Raw genomic sequence first — 22,805 nt, forward strand, 5'->3', positions numbered from 1 at the left:
TTTCTGTCGTTATTCGTGCATGCACCCTTTAACCGAGCAATGGTCTCCTGATGAACGGGGGACTATCGCCATCCAAGCCCTTGGCTCTAATTAAGTTTGAGAGTTGAAAACAGAGAAGAAAGCACAAACAAAGTTCGGGCAATGGATAGCACCGGCGAAGCCTCTCATCCGGGACTTTCACTCTTTCTAACCCACCAGCAAGGGGGAAAGCGCCGGCAGCCCTTTCCCTTCTTCTCTCTCGCTCTCAAAAAGTCGTGACGTCTTTTTTTGACTTTTTTTGCAAGAGTGCGCGTACATAGCTTTGGTAGGCGCTGAAGAGTTGCGAGAGCAGAGATTTCGAAAACTCTGTATGCGACGTCCCGCTCCAGGAAGACGCCCTTCAATGGTACTTTCAAATTTATTCTCTGCATCGTCCGTGCCTACCTCGTTGTTCTGTGCACCAAATTGAGAAAATAATCTCGATATTCGTGATTCTTGAGGCCAAATGAAGACAGTTAAACTTGAGGGAGAAAACGAGAAAGGACGGACAAGCACAAAATTCCCTCCTTTCTCGTTTTCTTCCTCAAGTTTAACTATCCATACCAACCCGCTCGTTCTGTCCCTAAAATGAAGACAATTTAGGTGTTTTTTTTTTCCTCAAATACAGAACCGCTTCAGTTTCGTTTTAAATGTTCAGACGACCAAAATTTTCTCGAACAACCAAGCGTCGCCGTGCGTTTCATGTCTCATCTCAAACATGTGGTCTGACAGCTGATTGCACCGATAGACGCGACACATAACGGCTAAACAACGAAACATGGCGAGTTTCGGGGTCAGAGCGTCACGAGGTCGGTCGCTTGACGCACTGAGCTGCGCGCGCATCGCATAGCCACTGCGTTTTGTATGTGTTGATCGTCGCAAGCTGGCTGCTTGTGTAGGAAAACAAGACCTTCCCTCCTCCCTTGCACTCCTCCATGAACACAACAACGGACGATGAGGTGAACTGCTGAGAACCCGCAGGGGGGTGTCTTTGAGGAACATGAACGGTTCTCTCGGAGGGCCGAAGAAAACCGCAATATGTCGCTATTTCGCCACTGGAGGTACTTGTTTTTACGGCTCCGAGTGTCAGTTCCTTCACGGCCCCATGAACCCCGCTTGCCTCAACACTACTGACCTGTCGTCGCTGCGTGATCCTCAGCAGGGCCCGTTGGTCCGAACACCCGAAGGTGAGTTCCATCTCTCATCCCCTCCAAAAAAAAATGTGACCGTCCCAAGCCGTGCCTCTCGAACGACGACAGCTCAACTGTGTTGCGCAACTGTGAGTTCTCCCACACTACACCACCAGCTCTGTCGTACATCGTCAACAGCTGCACGCTGCGAACAGTCTGTACTAGCCAAACCCCCCGCCAACATCCGACACCGAGCACCGCGGTTTGGTCGCTAGAAGCGTAGTCAACGACTCCGGAGCTCTGATTCGTGCGAAAACAACGCGACGATCGGCAGTGAATCCGTTCGGCTTGGCGGAGGGGAAGTGGAGGGTACCGATTTGAAAAACTTTTTGACGGTTCCCTTCGCCGCCTAGGCTAAAGCGACCATTGTTAAAGCTGGCTTGTTTTTTTGTTTTTTTTTTTCCTGACGCGGTATTTCTTTTTGCTCGTGTCGCCTTTGTTTATGCCCGTAGCGTGCTTTTAAAAGGTCGAAACGTCAGGTAGGACGGACGTTCAGCGTGCGGGACACTCGTGGGAGGCGTCCAAATATGGTTTGATCATCAGCTGTTGTGTCGAAAGGCGCGCCGATGGACCGGGAACTGCGCTTTGCGACGTGAGGTGCATCGTGGTGAATGGTGATCGCGACGCATTTCGGAGAAACGGGTCTCTTTAACGTGATTCGAGATGGGTTGTCCCTCGATTTGAGTGCCCGCCGGGCTGCCGATTCAGAGTGCGTATGACGGAAAGCGCCTGCGGGCCTGTGGCGTATCCTCGACCGATAAACCTCGTATGCTGGCGTAAGCTTAGAAAGATATCGTTGTAAGCGCGAAAGCACTCGATACCTTCTAACGAGTGAGCTTGTAGTTCGAGCTCTCTTTTATTCCGTGAACGAGGAAAGAAGTGGTGAAAACCGGGTTTTTCCTTCGGTATGCTTTAGTACGTGCTACCGATCTCAAAACATATGCGCTGATTTTTGGTTGTTTGGAACATTCTCGTTTAGTTTTTAGGTTTCTGAGTCGAGTACGCGTGTAATTGCAGGCACAACGAGTCCGGCCATGGAGTCTGTTTTCCAAGCCTTTTCACCGCCATCCACTCTTCCAGCAGAGTCAAAACTCAAAACATACATGAACGTAGGTGTCATTCTCTTCTCACTCCTTGTTATTACCTGTCAATAGTCTACAAGGGCCCCACACTTGTTTCAAAATGGCACGTCTTTGTTTTCAAGTGAATAATTGTTTAAAGTAGTGTGCACACTGGTGTGACCTTGAAATGCTTAAAATGCATTGTTGCCCAAATTTTATTGAAGTGTTGCTGTGTGTATATTGTTTGTTTTATCTTATGATGTATGTTGCACCAATTACACTAATCGTCTGTGGTCTTGATTTGTTGGACTTGTTTGTTTATTGTATATGCTGATAATTTGGTGTGACCTTGAACTGCTTCGCTATTGGTGATAGGAAGTGTTGGGCAAAGTACATATAACAAGTACTTGAAGTAAGGTATAAAGTAAGTGAGAGGTTATGTACTTCAAGTATAGTAGCCAGTACACCGGGTGCAATCTACTTGAAGTAAAGTACTATAAAAGCAATGTACTTCCAAAGTAAAGCTCAAGTACTTTTTTGCATACTCTTTCATGATGTCCTTTCATTTCCTTATACTCTGTTTTTATAAACTGGTATGCACTTCCCCAGGAGTAATCAGGAGTGTATCAGTTGTTTTTGGAAATGGTAGCGAATATTGGGTTAAGTCAAGTGGCCACAGAGTAGTTTAACACCCGCTGACAAACTATTTAAGGGGGGATGGTAGGTAAATACAACCCAAAAATAGTTTTTTTAATATTAGAACCAAAAAATACTACGGTTCATACAGAACATATTCTCCAAACGGCACGCTCGTAGCAGCACCAGAAGTATTTTAAAAATAGTGTCATCAATATACTATCCGCATTTTAAAGTGGGCGTGGCTTTAGAAAGCTTTCTTTACATTGCAACTCTCATTGAAAAAAAACGGTGCAACTGGAAAGAAAAGTTGTTTCTAATTGATGCTACTGACAAGACATCGTGAAAAATTAGTTTTCACGATGCAGCACCGGAGCTTCTACGAAGGTGCCTTCATGGGCGAACCCAGAAGTCTAACGAGTCCCTGAATAACCTGATCTGGTGCAGGTGCCCAAAGACAACATTTGTGGGCGCATGCACAGTAAAAGTAGCCGTGTATGACGCGGTTAGCTTCTACAACAATGGCAACCAAGCAGGGAAGCAAGTGTTTGAGACTTTAGGCGTCACACCTGGAGTGTTTTGTAATGTGGCCCTGAACAGGATGGACAAGGCCCGAATAGTCAAAAGTGACTTTCGGATCTCTGCTCAGAGCAAGCGAAGAAGGAAGGCCAAAGCAAGTCCAAGGAAAGGTTTCGCGAAGAAGTCTGAAGCAAATAATGCTAAAGACTACGCACCAGGTGCATTTTAGGCTGAGCGTTGAACAACTAAACTTTCAAAAGTGATTTGTGAAAAACGCTGTTTTTGCTCGTATAAGGAACATTTTCTCTCAAACAAATGAACCTTTTCTTGTAATATTTCTCTCGTGTTTTGCTGCATAACCTGCGCATCTACTGAACTAAAAATATAATATTTGCATGAAAACTTTTTTTTTATTTACAAGTTCCTCAAGGCAGAAAGCACCTAAGTTGAAGTATCAAAGTTCAAAAATTGATTTTGAACGACCTAAGCATTTCAAACCTATTATTTTAGTTCAGTCAAATGCCAATACTGTATAGGAAGTGTGAGAGAAGTTTCATCGTTTTATTAGCATTAGTTATATTTTAAATGTTCCTTGACTAACTCAAGAAAACTTCTATTTCAAATTTTTATAAATACAAAATACCTCAATAGTTTTAAATAATATCTTGCTTGGAATAGCTAGAAGGACAGCGAAATATGCCCAGAAAGTTTAAACCGTTTTTACCCAGAAGGAGCTGAGATAATGGCAGAACATTTCGAAGTCGCATGTCGGGGTACTATCCCCCCTTAACACAATCAACTTATAGTGTGCTTATTCGTTGACAAGTTATCATTTTGTGATGCAAATTTAACAAGACCGAGTTTGAAAAATGTACTTTTAAATTGGGATTTGTACTTTCCTTGGAAAGTAAAAGAAAAAGAAGACTATAAAGTACAAGTATTTACTCAGAGAATGTACCTCAAGTAAAGTACAAGTTCTCTAAACATACTTAAAGTGCTACTTTAAGTATGTTTAAATGTACTCAAAGGGACACTGAAGTCATTTTTGAAAAAGGTTGTTTTTGATCTTATATTGTTTAAAATGTGTCAGTTCCCACATATACTAAGTCCTCTACTACAAAACTGCCTATTCATCTTGGGGCAATAGAAAAACATGTGGACTCTTTTTCTCGCAGACTACATTGTGTGGACCAGTGAAAGCCCTACAATATGCACAGATTCCGAATGATTTTATTATAGCTTGTTTCGAAGAAAGTCCGATGGGTACACATTCGGATAAGACTCCTCTTTTCCTTCGCGGGCGAAACCATTGCTTGAAACTCGCCGACAAGTGCCCTTTGTCGACCACTTTACTCGGAAGAAAATTCTTCCCAAAAAGGGCGTGTCACGATCTTTGAACACGCTTTTAACGAGGAAATAAGATACGTACGATTGTGATTTCGGGTTTGTTGGAATGCTTAGAGCGTCTAGATTGAGTTGTCACCACAAAAGGATGGTCTCAGAATCAACTTCAGTACCCCTTTAAAAGGACCCTGCAATCATATTTAAGCGTCTACCTTTTTTTGCGGTTTCCATGTCTCTTGGGGTTTGGGCAAGCCAGCGGCCGCGGAAGGAGTAACTAAATATCAGTGCATCATATTTTAACTGGACAACGCGAAAACCTCCTCCAACTACGGGAGCGACCCGCGGTGTAGAAAGTGCGCAATATGTGACGACATCGTGACGTTTTAGGTCCTGGCCTTTCTACTGGTCAGAGCCGCTAAAAGCTTCTTTTTAGTCGAAATACAAAATATAAGTGATACGAGCCATTTAAATTATTTACAAATTTGTTTTTGTTCAGTATTTCAGATCAGAAAAGAAACAAATGCGGTTTATATAGTGCGGAAACAAGAAATTACCCTTCGACATACCCGCCACCAAGCGGTGGAAAAGGGGGCGCATATTAGAAAGGTGTAGTGGGATCAGGCACCGACGAGTGGCGAGCGTAGAAAGGTGCCGGATGTACGCCGCGGCGCTGCAGTTGAGGATCCGACTGGTTCCGAGCGTTCCGAAGGCCTTTGGCAGGCAACTTTGGCTTGCGGTTCGGCCCTTTGGCGGTATGGCAGCGTGAAGTGGCTCCCGTTCTGAACTGATCTTTACTCCGTGTTTGCGGTCGTTTGTGGCCAATGAAGTGTCATGCCGAATTAGTGTTTAATCACGCTTCATACAGCCTATCCAGAACATGCTTTAGTGGCGCCCTCTCGAGCCGTCGACACGGAGTGCGGCAGCCGTGAGCGCTCGCTGAGCTCACTACCCCTCCTCTAGTTCATGGCCACTCAAGCAACCAAGGATGTCATGAAGGAGGTTATTTTTTGCTTGTTTTTGTAATTTTAATATGCCTATAATTTTTAAAAATAAAGCGAAATTCGAGAAAAGATAAGTTTCCTTAAGTTATTACGTTCAGTGCGCTCAGGTTCCGTGCAAATTAAAAAGCAGTAAAAAAGTCCTTGCAGGGCCCCTTCAAAGTACTTCCCAACACTGGGAAGAAATACTTGGGCTCTAAGGTACTGTCCTGGATAGATGAATGTTAATGGCTATAACCTTTTTAACGGGCGGTAGCTTGCACCACTTAGCTTAGGTCTATAAAGACAACCATATGATTCATCCTGCCCTTCAAAGCCAATTATCTCCCCCTAACTATCACCAGGTAGTGTGGGATATCACTAGGATGACCTTTGAGGGATTGGGGAAAAAAAATTAAAAACATCACCCCCCGCTTCTTCCCCCGGCAAGGGAGTCGCCAATTTACCTCTAGTCAAACCTTGTCGGCATTATCCCAGCACCGGACCCACTGGGGGACAGGGTTGAGAATTTGGGCCGGGGGGACAGGGTTGAGAATTTGGGCCGGGCCCAAACAGGAGGGAGTCCCAATTTTCCTCTGTCCCGCCTGTCCCCAGCTGTGCTAGTTAGTTGCGCATCACTCAATTTTCCCTAGATAATTTTCACCAATCTCCTAATCGCCTCTTTGTGACTGTAATCCTTTTCTCTTCCGTCCTTCCATTGTCGCCAGCAAAACCTAGGACCCCGGACAAATCTGTTGCCCCTTTAGGGAGGGGCAGGGCGAAGCCCCGTGCACTTTAAAGCCGAGTGCTCTAGTGCCTCACTCTCGTTATGGCAGGCAGCACATAACGTGTCTGTCTCCTGCAATTTTGTTCTGTACGTCCTCGTCCTCAAAACTCCCGTTCTCTCTTCAAACAGTAAAAAACTTCCCAGTGAATTGTCAAATTTATTTTCTTTTCTTATGCCCTGTTTTTGTGACCTGTACATTGTTAGAGCTGATTTTTCCTGCATTCTTACCTCCCACATTTTTCTTTCTGCCTCTTTCACCCCCTTTTCCACTGAAGTGGTCCGCTCAGCCCCATCACCAGTGTGTAGGTATTTAAATGTAAGCTTTTGGGTTCGGTTTGTCCATTCTGTGTTTACTTTTCATATATAAATACTTAAATACCTCCTATGCCCATTGCATATCATCCATTTTGGTCAACCTTTGTTCCGATTTCAACTTGCTAACTTCCTCCCTGCTCTCAAAAGATAACCAGCCCATGTCCCCCGTACTCTCTTATTTGGTGTCTTTCCATGTGCCAATCTGCCTACGCTTCTTTGTCGAATCTCTAATCCTGATTGAACCTCTGATTTCATGCGCAGTACCCCATTTCAAAAAGACTGTCCTGGTACCATCACAGCTTTCCATATACCTCTGACCACTTCGTATCTATTATACACCTTTCTAAAAAGCGCTCCTAGGCCGCCGCCATGTTGCTGATGTTGATGCGGCTGGTGCGACCCTCGTGCCCTCTATCAGCTAAAAATTTTCTGCCACTCTCTTGGACTGTGAAGAGCCGCTCAGCGCAGTTTTCTACCTATGTTTTTGCGGTTTTGCACTGGACGTTTTCTAACCCCTCTTAAAAGTTTCCACTTAATCTTTTTTTTATGCGTGCTGCATACCCTTTCTGTGTTATCTTCCACTGTGAGAATTAAGGCTGGTAAGGGCCTGCCATTCAAGCTTTTCTGCTTGACACTCACGGGAAACAAAGGAGGTGAAGGACGTCGAACGGCCCTCGACGCGATTTTGCGAACATTGTTCTCCCCCCTCGCAGAGATAATCCGCGTAGAATCCTGAGTCGTCTCCGAAAATAGTTATTCGGGTTGGGGTGGGAAACGGGTCAGTCGCGTTCGTTTCTTTGCCTCGGTGCTGTTGTGAAAAAAGGAAGCTCTCCCCAAAACATGCCCCAAAACGAAGTCAGCTTGGTTTTCGTCCGATCCTCAAGATGTGACTGTCATCGACTGTGACTGCGTTATTTGAGATCTTTCTCAAATAAATTCTTTTTAGATAACGCTGCATCTTGTGGTATGTACAATATATTGTTTGAATGTTAACACTTGCTAAATTGTATGTCCGTGTCCTGTCCATCGGTAAACAGATTATTTATGATCGTGAAAAATGCCTGCCTTTCGGCTATCTTCTGTTGTAAATTATTTTCGACAACTAAGCGCTTTGTCGTTTGACATGCTGCGAATTGCGCGGCGCTGTCAGAAACGTATCGTAAGAAAAAAGAAAGAAAACAAACTATACATTACAGTCGCATTGGTTCTTTCGCGCACATACCCAGCAAAAATAGTTTATAGGTTTTTTATTGCTTTTTGTTTTTTTCAAATGTGGTACAATGCTTTCTGAATGACCACGGGGAAATACATGCACCATGAAACGCAAGATACAGCGGGAAAAGACGAGAATTTAGCTGCCAGCAGTGTTTGAAATTACGCCTACGCAGGCTACGCCCATCAAAATCACAGTCCACTTGGTTCGGGTTAACAGGGACGCTGGTGAGAGTCTAGCCTCAGACCCAGTGACTGGGCTCGATAACGGTTTGCTACCCCTGGGGTCGAGTATGTCTTGGAAGGGTGTACAGTTCCATAGTGCCTTGAGCTTCGTAATAGGTGAATTTCTTTTTCTTTTTCTATTTATATTCTCCTCATCTTCCTCTCGATATTTCCTTCCCTCATTGAGCCAGACTCCCAGATATTTGTATTTTCCTACATAGTCTATTACAATATCTTGTACCCCCAGGGGCTCCCCTTTTTTCGTCATTATACATTACACACCATCCTGATTTATTTGGGACGATATGTGCAGGTAGCTTTGTGACCTTGGAACTCTTGGTACTGAGGTATCAGCGAAGGTAAATGATAGCTCTGCTAGGATTTTCTTACTGAGGGTAGTAGATCTTGCTTTTGGGTGCTACTTCTGTTTCCTGATTTTCTGGAATGGTTTCAATTTCCATTCATAAGCATTTTGAAAACGTGGTATCACTTTTTCTTTTCTTTTTTTCTTTCAGATCTCCCAACGCACAATATCACCTTCTCCTTTGGACAAATCGAGGATGTTTGCCTCTTCAAACAGCATTTCACCGAACGAAATTACAAATGCACTATCATCCCTAGCATTGGACTCTGCAAGGAAGGTGAATTTTGCTGCTGCTTTTTGTTCAAATTCTTTTGTGTTATACACCTTCCCGGCGCTTGTCACCCAGGCAAAAAAAATGCAGTCAATGAGCTCTGGACGCATGCGTGACATCCAATATTCCACAGGAGAGAGCTACTGTGCATGCTGACAACATGTTGTACAGGCCAGTAGACAAAGATGACATTGTACAGAAGGCAATTCTTGGAATGGTGTGTACTCAGTGAAAGCACTGGACATGTAATTTGACTTGAGTTGTCCATTACGGTGTGACCCTTACCGTAAATGACACTTTTCAAGCAAAGAGGTATGTGACCAAAGTACCGAACTTCTTCCTAGCGCCACTGTAATGCTCCTGAAGTGAGAAGAGTAGCGCAAACTCGTCTGTCGTCTTTCGGCGACTAGTGGAAGATGCCTTCAACGCTCCAACTTCGCCTATGAATGCATGAAGAATGTAGTCAAACCTAGTTTTCCTTGCTTTTTGGACATCAGACAGTCTGAGCGTAAGGTACATGCTTGATAAAGAACACTTTCATTGGCTCTCAAGCTTCGTGTAAGCTCTGAAGTTTGGTTTGTAATAATAATAATGATAATTTTATTTTGTGTATATTTTCAGTACCAATGATCGAGCCCGTCAAAGCCTGTGAGGCTTGTATGACGTGGCCCAGCAGTTGGAGCAATATAATTTCATTCAAATGCCACACTTTACACTTAAAATATGTAAAAAAAGTTCCTCGTGAATTGTATAAAAATATTACAAAACACTCTGCTATAGCGATATGCTACTTAACAACATGCTCCCGCCACAATGCAATACGAAATTGCATCTCTTCGTCGATACAAGGCGTACAAAATGAAACATATAGAAAAAAAGGTTCATTCCATTGTCCATGCAATAACAAAAAAAAACAACTTCCAAAGGTAGTTTTTGTAACCATATACACTGTAATACAACAATCATAATCTAAAAACCAAAAAATTACATGAAAGGTGGTGGCAGTGCAAACAGGCAAGCGCTGTCATGCCTCGACGCGTTCAAGGTCACTCAAAAAGCGCTTGCACCCTCCACTGACGTGACCAGTAACTGCCATTTGGATGCGTGCTTTCTCCACGACGAAGTGCGTCGTGGCAAGGCAGAGGTTTTGGTGTGTCTTGTGTGTGGCCCCGTGCGTGCTGATCCTGTGTGGGGTTTCTGGCAGACTCCCAACCCCACCGCCGCGGAGTTCGTTCCCATGAACAGCTTGTTGGGCCCCGGCCACCTGACCCACAGCACAAGCACACCTTCCTTCTCACAGTTCTCAGGCAACCCTAACCTGACCGCCGGCGGGACATCCTTCGGACGGCTGGCTCCCGGTGAGGCAGACACCCTCCTTTCTTGTTACGCCGCCCAATTTGGTCTGTTTTTAAAGCAGACGCCATGATGTCGTCTGCCTCAAATGCAGACTGCCTTGTGCTTACTGCTTCAAGAGCGAACTGCCTGATGTCGTCTGATTCTAGAGTAGACTGCCTGATGTCGTCTGCTTTAAATGCAAACTGTCTGGTGTCATGTGGCTCTAAAACAACTAGCCTTGTGTCATGTGCTTCGAAAGCAAGTAGCCTTGCGTCATCTCCTTCCAAAGCAGACGGCATGATGCCGTCTAGTTCTAGAGGAGATTGCATGATGTTGTCTAGTGCTGGAGCAGGCTGCGTGACGTTATCTGCCTTTAGAGCAGACTGCCTGTTGTCACGTGCTTCGAAATCAAACTGCTTTATGTTGTCTGCTTTCAGAGTAGACTACCTGCTGCTATCTGCCTTGAACGAAGACTTTATGGTGCTGTCTGTTTCGAGAGCAGACTGCCTGATGTCATCTGCTTCTAAAGCAAACTGCCTTTTGTCGTTTGCTCTCAAAACAGACTACCCGATGCTGTCTGCTTTGAACACAAACTGCTTGGTGCTGTCTTCTCCGAGGGCAGACTGCCTCATGTCGTTGGCTTCTAGAGCAAGCGGCCAAGTGGTTTCTGCTTTCAAAATGTTTCTCTTGGGATGAACTCAGTCTTGTACAGAGTGTGACTCAGCTACTGACATGATGAGAATGACAGGGAGGAATCAAAGTGGCAATGCAGGCGAGTTGGTTCATCGTTACAAAATGGAATCAGCGCGCAAACTACGAAGACACAAGGAAGAGAAATTGACAGGACAAGCGCTGGACTTCAACTGAACGTTTATTGAAAAAGAAACTAACGTTTATTGAAAAAGAAAATGAAGTTCACCGAGCGGCACGTGTGTTGGCTTTATCATCCACGCACAAAGAAAGGGCTCCTGCCCTTTGATTCCGCGCACTCCAAGTTGGTTAAGAGGAGCATCGCGTCATCTTGTTTGCAGGCGGCCTTAGAAAAATCTTGCCTCCACACGTTGCAGGAGAGTTTTGAAAAGCAGATTGATCGGCTTAGCTCCGCGGGCTTCCCAGCGACAGTTCTGTTGGCGGTAGCAGAAAAGCTACTAAGAAAGGTAAAGACGGGACCCCAACAACCAAGAGACCGGCCAAATGGGAGACCGCAAGTAATCCCATATTTACACAAGGTATCCCACAATCTAAAAAAGATTGCGGGGCGCTATGATGTACCGGTTGTCTTTTCGGCGCCCAGCAAGATGCTGCAGCTATGCTCCAGAGTGGCGGACAGGGGAACGGGAAGGAATAGATGTTCCGTAAAGCACAGAAACAAGTACGTCGAGTGCGCGATGGGGGTAGTTTATAGGATCCCGTTAAGCTGTGGTCGAGTATACATCGGCCAGACTGGCCGATGTGTTAATGACCGAGCACGTGAACACGCGCTTTCGCTGCGATCAACCTCGGGCGGTCACTTGCCTTTACACTGCAGCACTTGCTCGTGCGAGCCGATATTTGATCGCATCTCGATTTTGGGAAGAGGGGCCGATAAGACAGCACGCGAGCTGCTCGAAGCATTTGAGATAGGAAAGGAAGGTGCCCAATGCGTCAGCCAAACATCGATTTTTTTACTTAAGAGAGAGGTAGCTTTTCTGAGCACGTTTTGATGGGGTGATGATTTGGTGGTTTGTTTGTTTTCCTCGTTAGTTTCTTTTTCAATAAACGTTCAGTTGAAGTCCAGCGCTTGTCCTGTCAATTTCTCTTCCTTGTGTCTTCGTAGTTTGCGCGCTGATTCCATTTTGTGACAGGGAGGAGTTGTTTCACCTCCAGTCCGCGCTGTTTACCTTCGACGATGCTTCAGCGTCTCCTGAGCCTCGAGTGCGCATGAGCAGAGCACAACGAAAGGCTGTGAGCACGTGCCAGAGGCTGGTCTTTAGAAAGAGATGCCGCGCCGTCCTCTCCTTGTCACCGACTATAGTACAAACAAGCCGTCGCTGGTTTTTTCCATTTTCCTCCTTCGACTGTAAAGCTTGAAACGATTTGCACGACGGAATACGCTTGTCTGGAGCACAAATCGGGCACAAACCTGGGTGATAAAAATGACCGTTCCTCATAACACTTTCTGGGAAAAATTACTGATGCCATGTATGTGCCGACCATGTCACATTGCATACATAGTGTGTGCCAGTGGTAGCCTAAAGCGCAAGTTCACAGCAGTTCATGGTCTGCAATGGCTGCCATTATACCGTTATGTGTAACTACTGTAGACTGTTGCAGGTTTAAGATAGCAGGACAAGCCCCTCCTCACAGAGCTCTCCACCCTTTCCACCTAGCAGAGCGAATGCTAGAGAGTGTAGAGTAGTGAGAGGGGGACCTCCAATTGGGGGTGGTGAGCAGAGAGCTTTGTGGGAGCAGATTGCCCTGCCATCCTTAAAGGGCAACTCCGACTCATTTTCAGTATAAAGAAAACAACGCAGTTCTCTTTAGCGTCGCCTAGAAAGATCATATGCCAAATATTTCGATCTACTTCCGCCTAAAAGTTGATGAAGCCGGCAAACAGTTTGAGATGCGCAAAATTCTATAAATCTGCTGATACTAGTGGACAAGGCGCGGCATAGCCAACAGCGCAGTCGATACCACTGCGTCGGCACACCCACCCCGTGCCACCTATGTCATGCACGGGTTACTAGGGGATATTTGTTTGCTTGTTTTGTACTTTTTCAAGCAAAGCCCGGGGGCATTGCTAGCAGCACTAGCAGTGCGCTCATCGCTGGCCACGTGATTCGTGGAACGCGCATGCGCTTGTGTGGTCCCGTGCGAGCATGCGTCATCGCAGGCAGCGTTTGTCGTGTTGAGTGCATCATAGTTCTAGAAACCCGTCGCAACATATTTGTGTGTGGTTTACTGAACTTCGCTTTCTACTAAAGTTTTCGAAACAATCCCTTGGAGAAACTTGGCTTTTTCTGCGCTAAAACACAAGCTGCGACCACGGTAGTGCAGATGTCATCCGGTGTAGCATACTGCCGATTGAAGCAGACGACACTTTCACCCTTGTGCCACACTGTGTCCGGCTGCCTGGTTCGTGACGTCACAATTCATACTACAAGGCTAGAGCATCTACTTCATTCAAGCACCCACTATTAACACTTCAAAAACTTGGGAGTTCTGCAAATTATACTTCATACACCTTATTTGACCGGACCCATGTCTAGATTAACCTAGTATTCAGTGAAATTGGAGTGGGCGCTCCCCTGGTATTTTACGATAGGCGACAGCACAAGAGAAATGTTGCCCACCGCAGGCAAGTTTTCGGTTTCGGTTTGTGGTAAGGTTTAAATGAAGATTGCGCCAAAAATATTACACATTTTTGGAAAGAAACTAACAATATTTGTTTAATACTACCTCAGGATGTATAATCAACCATCGACTCAAACTTCTTGGAATTGACCGGAGCTGCCTTTTAAACCCATAACAGACCATATAATGTCACATCATTATACCCATTATGAATGACTTTGAACACCTTCCTTTTTTTCCGAATTTGTCTGGGCAGGCCTGTTCACACATGTCGTGAAATTTTAGGAGCGGGACCATGGCAGACGGCCTAAAAACTGGACAACTGGGTGTGAGCATAGTCACTGACATGGTGAGGGTGGTGTGACATGCTTTGGCTGTGTGCGCGCGCGCTTGAGGTGCATGAGACGTTGAGTTGTCGTCGAAGGTAAGAACCAGGGATGGACAAGATATCGAAATACAAATACAAAATACTTCGTCAAAAATGTATTTAATTACAAATCTAATTACAATTCCAAAAAAACATTTAAGTAAAAGATACAAATACAACCAAATGTATTTGGTCTCCTCCAAATACTTTTCCAAATATACATTCCTTAAAATTTGCGTCAGCGACTTCAGGGCACCCGCGACGGGTTTCTGGGTATCTCATTTTAATTTTGCATCGCACACTCGGGAGTTAGTGTGCGAGGCTCTAGTAACGTAATAGAAATATAATCACAAAAAAATGTAATCAGCTTGGACGTAATAAGTGAAAAAAGTACAGAGCTTCAAGCAGCTTTTTTTGTCGATTACATTTTGGTATAGGCCAACAAAGAACCGAGACGACCAAGACGCGCAGCACTAGCTAGAGAATTTGTTATTGTTGCGACTCGCACCAATTACGAAAATCTGAACGATCCGCGCATTTAGAATGTTCCAGGCAAAAATATGGATGGAAATCAGGCTGGAAAACATCACAAGTTGTCACAGGCACTTATTTAGCCAGTCTGTTTGTGGACGTCGATTTCGTCACTATTCCTGCCCTGGACTAGCACCGTAATCTCGAAGTCACTGAACGCTTGTGCTTGATTGAGGGACACTGCATTCGGTGCAGAAAGTAGTTTTCTTCCTGCTCTGGAGAGTGCCTTTAAAATAAAGCCGGAGGGGAAAAAGAAAAAAGCCACATGGCCGAATAAAGAATGGAGACTGTATCTTACAACCACATGCATAAAAACAAGATGTATTTTCGCCCACAGAATTATATTTGATTACAATTGTATTTGAAATACCCACGTTTTAGTATTTAAATACACGTCAAATACATTACCCAATTTGTAATTAAATACAAATGCAAAATACACAAAGTATTTAAAATATACATATTTCAAATACTTGTATTTGAAATACTGCCCATCCCTGGTAGGAGCCTTGTTCTGGAGGCGGGGCAACTGTAGCCTTGTTCCAGAGGCGTGACAACCATTCCACCAAGGGCTGGCTCCCTGGGTGGCTCCATTTTGCTCTGCTGCTGCACCGTCTACATACGTCCAGGCATGTCGACGGAATTGCTGGGGCAAAAGAGGGAAGGGGCACGCGCCATTCTCGTTCAAGCAGATCCGGCTGGTAGTAGCCCCGGAACTGCCCGAACACGAAGGCTTGTTTCCTTCTTTCCTCCCACCCTGGTAGAATGGTCGATAGCCTGTCTGTGGGGATGCAGGCTGGGATCTGCGGAAACTGGAGCTTGTTGTCTGGTCTGCAGATACACCCCTGGGCTTGGGCCTGGGCAAAGTGGAGAGCCCCGGACTGTCCCCCGACGGTTCGCCGCTCGTGAGCCGGCGAAGCCAGTCACCCATGTCGCTGAGCGGTTTTCTCAGTGGCCAGCGGGAATCCGCGCCCACGCCAACTGTCTATCAGGCAAGCGCATCTCCCCAACAAGGAGAAGCTCTCACCTCTTTGGCACGGAGTGATATGCTAAAAGCGTACCAATTTTGTACTTCAAAGGCTGGTTCACACATTTCCGTTCTCTCGTAATCGAGCACATTGCATTCTTTTGTAACCACTTAACGCTAAAGGGCCTAGGTTTAACCCTTTGACGGTCATCACCATACATGTACGGCGGCAATTACATATTTGAAAGTGCGACCCTAAACACGAAACCGCATGCACTGCGGGAGTCTTGCTATTTGTTATGCCTTTGGCCTAACTATAAAGGTCATTTTCTATGGTGGTGTTTCGCTTTGCCGGGGCTATTAGTTCTGAAATTTGACAACTCCGCGCACGTGACGTGCGCAAGGTGACCGCTTTGCATGTCAGCTGCTTCGGCGGTGTTGGCAATTGGAGATCTGGCTCCTACAATTCAGATTGTCAACGCCTCCCAGAATTGAATTGATAGCTTACCATCTGATGGACAAGATCTGTGAAGTACCTCCGGTTCAGAATCTGAAACCGCTGGCATGTCGCGGAAGTGGACGCTCCAAAATGAAACCAAATTGAAGAAAGGTGACAACTTTTTGCCTTAAATATTTCCATTTGATGCTTTTAAACCTGAACAGCTTGCAAGCACTGTATGTGCTCCCGCTAGATAATTAAGAAAAAGCCTACGCGTTGGCCCTTTCTTTATGCTCTTCCTGAAGGCCTTAGACCGTCAGTCGAGCCGGGCACTAAAACTCTTTTTTATTGATGCTTGCTGTCCCACAATGCTAAATAGACCAACCCATGCACACTGAATTAGTAGGGTTCTTTCTTCTTCATTTCAGTGCTTAAAAGTCGGTTTGCATGCATTTGGTCTCCTTCATTTACACCTTTTGCCACTGTAATTGTCCAATACTTTTCCTTCTCTCCTGGTGAATGGAGAACACCATTACTTCTGTGTATCCAAAAGGGGTCCCCGAAACATCAGTGTTTGCGAACCACAGTCCTATAGAAACAAAATCCGACCACCGAGGATCATCTTTTGGGAAAGAAAACTCGACCGTCAAAGGGTTAAGAGAGGGAGCACCTGAAACCAGGGAGAGCATTAAGCAATTTAATGGTGGATTTCTCCTGCACAGATTGGTTGCAAGTGCGCATGCGTGGGTTGCCGCAAGGGCGGGAAAGAAAGCGGGCTCCGGAGGTAACACGGGCTTGTAGATCTTGTTGGCCGATTTGAATTGTGAGAATGGTCCGACTGAACAAGTTTGAAGGCACCTATAGCTTTGTTATTTTTTTAAAAACGTTTTGGTCATGCACTTGCATTTCTATCATTTAGTAAAAGCTTCACAGGCTCTGAAGTGAAAATTACCTTCTAGGTCTTCTTGGATCATTTTGAACATAAAAGTGGTCCAGTCTGTACAAATTTAGGTGCATATAACTTTATTATTTACTAACTTCCATAGAAACATTAGGTTGTGCACTACGATCCCTCTTTCTGACTACTAGAGCCGGTCGTAGTGAGAGAGCTGTATCTCGTCGTAGAGGTCGCCAGTGATCGTATTTTATCTGTTAGTCACCAGTCAGTTACGTCATCTAGCTGTGTAAATAGGTAGGCCTTGTTTATGATAAATCATTTCTGCTTTGGCTCCTAGCCTGTCTCCGACTCTTCTTTTAGGCCTCGCTGCTGCCTGTATCTTCACGGCACGCACGGTCCCTAAACGCACCTCAATATTTGTTAGATTTGGCTACCTTTGCATTGACATAAGATGGCACTGCTGTTTTTCTGCACAAAGTATTGTTAGCATTGTGTTGGTTTCTGTTGCTGCTGGTGTGACGTTGCGGTGTTTTAGTACAGAATGTGCAAGCTGGTGTTTTTGCTTACGAGATAAGACACACCTTATAAGTTTTTTGACCACCATCTGCTATCTGGCGTAAGCGTTTATGTTCCTGGTTTTTTACGTCAATGAAACTGATCTATGTTCGAAAACACGCCGAGCTCGATCTCGCCTCTAAGCCGAATGAAAGGCCTGTTTAATAGTTATTTGTTATCTGCACTTCAGATGTTTATGTCTTTTGAATAACTTTAAAGAACTTATTTATGTCGGAACTATCATAGGGTATGTGAATTTTAACTTGGTTCAGTATTTTTACGTACAGGCTGTTCCCCAAAAATATTCTGTGTTTTTTTCACCGCAAAAGTGAACTATACATTGCCGAATGCTCAATCTCTGGCCAAGTGTAGTGCTAGCAGTTAGGACAGGATGGCAAAGTTTCAGACTTTACCATTATCTGGTTCAAAAGTTTAGGCATGTGCGAATAGTCGTTTTGGCCGAATATTTTCCAATCAAACGTCGAATTGTTTCTCTAAGCCTTTTTTTATTACTGCAACATGATTTGTCGAAAACCCAGCTGAACTTGTGAAAGTTGTTTTCAAGCTTCCACTTGCCTTTCCAAGATAAGTTAATTTTATTCTAACTATATTTATTGACTGTGGCCTTGGAAAGTCCAAGGCCTACATTGGGATAGCATGTAAACGACAGATTTGACATAAAGTTAAACCTATAGAGATGTCCAGCTATACCCAATCGAGGGGATTGATACATACTCTTGCTATATGCAAATATCTTTTCTTCAATCATGTATAATTAACAAAGGTTACCAGGGCATCTCTGCTTAACATAATACTCATGCATGGCAGTTTAATTTTGAAAATTGTTTTGTAATGTAGATATCAACATTCATGAATTTTCCGTTTCATTTTAAATACATCAGGTGCGCACATGCTCTATTCTGCTTTAGAAATGAGCTTTCCTCCTAAGCACGTGGCTGCAATATTTGTACTTTTCCAAGTGTTGATCGGAACGGGTCAGCCCCGTTGAGTCTGCTTCTTACCGAGCACCGGTGCACTGGGTAGAAGCCACACCCACAGAAGCAAGCTCTGTGGGTGTTGCTTCCCCGCAGTGCACCAAAGCCACACCCGCTGAAGCAAGCTTTGCGGGTGTTGCTTCCCCGCAGTGCACGGGTGCTCATTAAGAAGCCCTCTCAACGTGGCTAACCCAGAGCCGTGCATAGAAAAAGTTTGGTCAATGGGAGGCGCGGGAGAAGCCAGGACGTGCACCAGACGCAGAAAGAGGGCTTCACATGCTCTCTTGGCCAACCAGAAGCCGAAAAGAATATCCTAGTGGTGGTAGCGAGAAACAGTTTTAATCATAGGTGTATGGTTTTAATAAGTGCGTAAGAGTTAAATGTGGTAACCCTTCCTGGTTAAAAATGGGGGGCACATGATGTTTCGATCATGATCATGCAGAAAAATGTAAGAAACGAATGGGCTGCTCGAACTCTGTTTTGCTCGGAGTGACCGCTTGGACAGCAGATTCCCAGCCCCCGGTGCCTGGAGTACGGATTATGTCATTCGTTCTACTAGTTGCGCTCTTCCACCATGATCTTGGTTGACCGTGATTGAAACATTGCATGCACCATATTTTCATTCACCGAGAGTCCCTCCGACGCACTTATTAATTTTGTTTCTTGCGACCACCGCCAGGGTATTATTTCCGACTCCAGGTTGGTCACATTAGAATTTGTGAAGATGCCCTGGAACATGCTCAGCCTGCTTTCGGCCAATGGTGCCTTTTCATTTGTCTCCTATACTTCCCAATGAATGGCCAAACTCTCTACATATACAGCTCTGGGCTAACCTGCTGCAATCAACACTTTGAAAAATATGAATATCGCAGTTCCTCTCAAAGCAAATATTGAATAGCATATTATTTGAAATTACTACTATTATAAAATATCAATATCTGCATGACACTACAAAAGTGATCAGCAATGTTTGGAAATTCTCAATGTGAAAATGATGGCCAATTGGGGATGGACCCCATTTTCCCATTGGAAGTTTCACAAAATCACTTGTAACTTTTGAATGAGATAACAGTCAGTTCTGAAACTTTGGCATCTGGTCTCGACCACTAGCGCTAGATTTGGGTGGAGGCAAATGGTTTGCTTGAAACGTGCTATAAAAGTGTTTAAAAATTTTATGTTCTTTTTTTGTACGTGTTGCGACGTACCACCGGAAGTGCATGTAGCTGTTGGTAGGCAGCATTAATAAACAAACAAACAAACAAAACTGACCATTTCATTCTTTGCTCATTGAGACAATACAGTTGACTCTCGATAATTTGAAGCTCACAAAAACGGTAAAATACGTTGAATTAAAAAAAAGAAAACACCAACCATACTTTCTTGTTTTCTTTATTCAGTACTTGACGGGATAAGTTGGTTTTTGCTTGCTTCCGCTAATGGAGACGTGCGGCATTCCACTAATTCAAGAAGCATTATTAGCTATTCTCAGCAATGCCAACCTTTTGCAGGGTACCTTTGGCAATTTCGTTGCCAAAGGAAGGGCAAAGTTGTACTTCGTGGTGTCACAAGCAGTTTCTGCGTCGGCGGCCGCGGAAAGTGACGTCATCATCTAGGCCTATCTACTTGCACAATGTCACTGTCCGAAAGCGGACTACAGACCATGGCTCGTTTGTTGAGACCAATGTATTCCGCGGACAAAACATCTCGCGGAGCTGGGGAATGCCTCGAATTGAGCTTCGTTGGCCGTTAGCGCCGTGCACCTCTGCTTGCTTCCACGATGCACGCGCCCGTAGCCACGCCGGCTTGGTGTGGTTTGGCATGGCTTGGCCACGTACCTGGCTTAGCCGCTTAATTGGGTTGGCCCCCTGGCAGCTTAGTCGCACACCGCGCACACCTTTCCTTTTTTTCCCAACCACGCATGCAGTAGACAAAAGCAATAAACTGTGCACGGGTGCAGTTTAAGCTTGGTCGGCATAATTGCGATTCTCTTTCATGCTCCCGAAGTCGCTGAACTTCTCAGGCACATAAAAAAAAAAATCCTTCGAATTAACCAGTCCCAGAGGCTAAGCTTTGAATCGCCACACATTGTTTTCCCGTAGACTCTTATGCACTGTCACCGTTACCTCACCTCTGCTTCAAACTAACTGAAAATTCGAATAAAGTGGACTTTGAACTACCGAGAGTCTATCGTATTTCTCGTCTTTGCGCTCGAACTGTACCGGAGTGTCGTATAATCGACTGCGGCGGGTGCTCTCGGTGCAGGAATCCCTGGGCGGCACGACCTACTTCTACCACCATGACGAAGCCAACAGCTCGACAGAGGAGGGCCAGCCAGTCATGGTACCCGAGTACCAGGTGTACCCGGGCAACCCGGCGCACGTAGAGCATATGAAGCCCAAGGCCAACGCCCCTTCCTTCTTTCTTCCCGACGAGCTCAGAATGGTACCTCCTGGCACGATCTCCGTTTGAGCCGCCAAGTGCAGAGCGCAAGCTTGTCTGCTTCTTTTGCAGGGGTTACAATGACGGCGAAACGCCGATCTCCGATTGGCTCTGATTGAAGGATAGTAGGTAGACCTCAAGGCAGCTTGCTTTGAGGTCTACCCACTATCCTTCAATTGAAGCCAATCCGAGCCCAGTGTTCTGATGTCACCGTATCCCCTGCAAAAAAAACAGACAAACTTGCGCTCCTCATAGGCTACGTGCCGGCATAACGATGCTGCCCAAATCTTGTCTCTGACGCCATGGTGTGTGGAACGTGTCGAAAGCGGTTCCGAAGTGGGAACAGATGGTGCCACGGGGGGCGGCGCGATCCCGGCAGTTGGTCGTCAGCATTCAGATTGTACTCAGATCGAAACACGTTCCACACTAGTGCTGCGTCAGTGCTCGGCGCGAACTCGGAAGCGATCACGGCTTCACGTTGGAAGCGACGAGGCCGGTGGCTGCACATAACCTATGCGTCGTTTCACGATTTCGGGAAGGGTCCATTGCAGCGAAAAAGCCGAGGGTCGCCGTCGTCATGGCGTCCCCCTCGCATCTGGTTTGGTTCCCTTCGACCGGCCGGAGGGTGACCTGTGGCGCAACGAGCGTCTGCCGTGCTCGCGTCCGCTGCCATGCACCCCCCCCCCCCCCCCCCCCCTTGGATCGCGACGGGCGTCAATGTGACGCTTTTGCGGCGGTGTTGGATGGAAATTGGGGTACCGCTTCCTAACGACGGGGTAGACGCGCCGATCGGAGACGCGCTTCCAGGCACCGTGACGACGCGTCAGCCATCTTGGTTCCGAAACCGTTGTTGCCACTCATCCGAAGCTTTGTGTGAGGTCGTGGGAAACGGCTTTCTGTCCCCCAGAAATCTTGATACAATCTGCGACGAATTGGAACGACGTCGCCTGAGCTTCCCGGCGCCGAATTTGGAGCTCGGGAAGCCGCATTTTCGAATTTACATGTTCGCCTGCTCTGCACTAAGCACCAGAATGGCGGCGCCCGCAGCAAAATCGGGGAATCGAGTGCCGACGCTCTAATGTCACATTCAATTGGGGCGCACGCAGCACCGAGAAAATGCTGCCCCCAAGGCCGCGCCACCGCGCGGGTGCAGCGTATGACGCACTACCAAGTGAACACGAAGCATTTTGCCGTGCAACGCGCTTGGCGCGGTCACTTCAAGGGCAAAACATAAACGGGTGGATCATTGAACAAAATCCGCCGCGAGTGGGGCGGCGGCGCGCGCCATCTAGCGAGAGTCTCCCAAGCCGCCATGTTTACCGAGACGAGGAAGACGAAGCAAGGGAAAGAAGGGAAGAAGGAGGCGGAGAGCGGTAGCTCAAGGCAGCTCAAGGCCGCGCCGGCCCGCAGTGTGCGAAGCTGCACGGTCTCCTTTCGACGGTGCAGCTGGTGCAGCAACGCGCCGGTGTCGTGCGCCGCACCAAGTCCCAAATGAACGTAGTGCAGCCGCACCGACACGACCATCTGAACGCGACGCGTCCGTCGGTGCAGTGCGGTGTGGTGTGGTGCGCCCCAATTGAATGTGACATAAATGTGGGTCATTTAGTGCCTCTATTCTTTGTGCTCGAGACGTGATGAGCTTCCAAACCCTTTTTCTTTGTTCAAGTGCTTGAATACCACACATGTCACAAAATAAACTTTTACTGAAAAAAAAGATATAACTTTTGAAGCGCTGTTTTTGCATTGCGATACACATTTTGAGTTAAAAGACAATGCAGGTATTTTGGCATGTCGACCCGAAATGGAAGCTTATTTCGGAATCGCTCCCAGAGAACTTCCAAAAAAAACATTGTTTTTTTAAGTTTCCGGATTGCAGACGTAGACCACAAAATAAACTTTTCATGTAAAAAAAGAAAAAAAAAACAATTTAGCACATTATTTGTTTTGTGAATCTCATTTTGAGTGAGAAGTGATTGCACAACGTGCTTATATTGCAGCATGCCACCCTGAAATACAAGCACCAAATA

General features: G+C 45.8%; 1 protein-coding gene across 4 annotated transcripts in view; it reads left to right on the forward strand.

Annotated features, from left to right (window-relative positions):
* Window positions 1–814: 814 nt before the first annotated feature.
* The window catches only part of LOC8034168 (PAN2-PAN3 deadenylation complex subunit pan3), a 39,366-nt gene continuing 17,375 nt past the window's right edge, over window positions 815–22,805 (forward strand). Inside the window, exons 1-6 of one of the 4 annotated variants that reach the window (XM_029970515.4) lie at window positions 815–1,205; window positions 2,226–2,317; window positions 8,800–8,925; window positions 10,124–10,277; window positions 15,323–15,477; window positions 20,602–20,781. In XM_029970515.4, coding sequence (XP_029826375.2) covers window positions 1,019–1,205; window positions 2,226–2,317; window positions 8,800–8,925; window positions 10,124–10,277; window positions 15,323–15,477; window positions 20,602–20,781 — 894 coding nt within the window. In that variant the 5' untranslated portion in view covers window positions 815–1,018. Of the gene's footprint in view, window positions 1,206–1,831; window positions 2,124–2,225; window positions 2,318–8,799; window positions 8,926–10,123; window positions 10,278–15,322; window positions 15,478–20,601; window positions 20,782–22,805 lie in introns of those variants that run through there. The other 3 variants (XM_029970524.4, XM_042289963.1, XM_029970531.4) reach the window with 3 other exon arrangements.

This window comes from Ixodes scapularis, unplaced genomic scaffold (genome assembly GCF_016920785.2).
Source record: "Ixodes scapularis isolate PalLabHiFi unplaced genomic scaffold, ASM1692078v2 PGA_scaffold13__105_contigs__length_92229423, whole genome shotgun sequence".
Classification (NCBI taxonomy): domain Eukaryota; kingdom Metazoa; phylum Arthropoda; class Arachnida; order Ixodida; family Ixodidae; genus Ixodes; species Ixodes scapularis.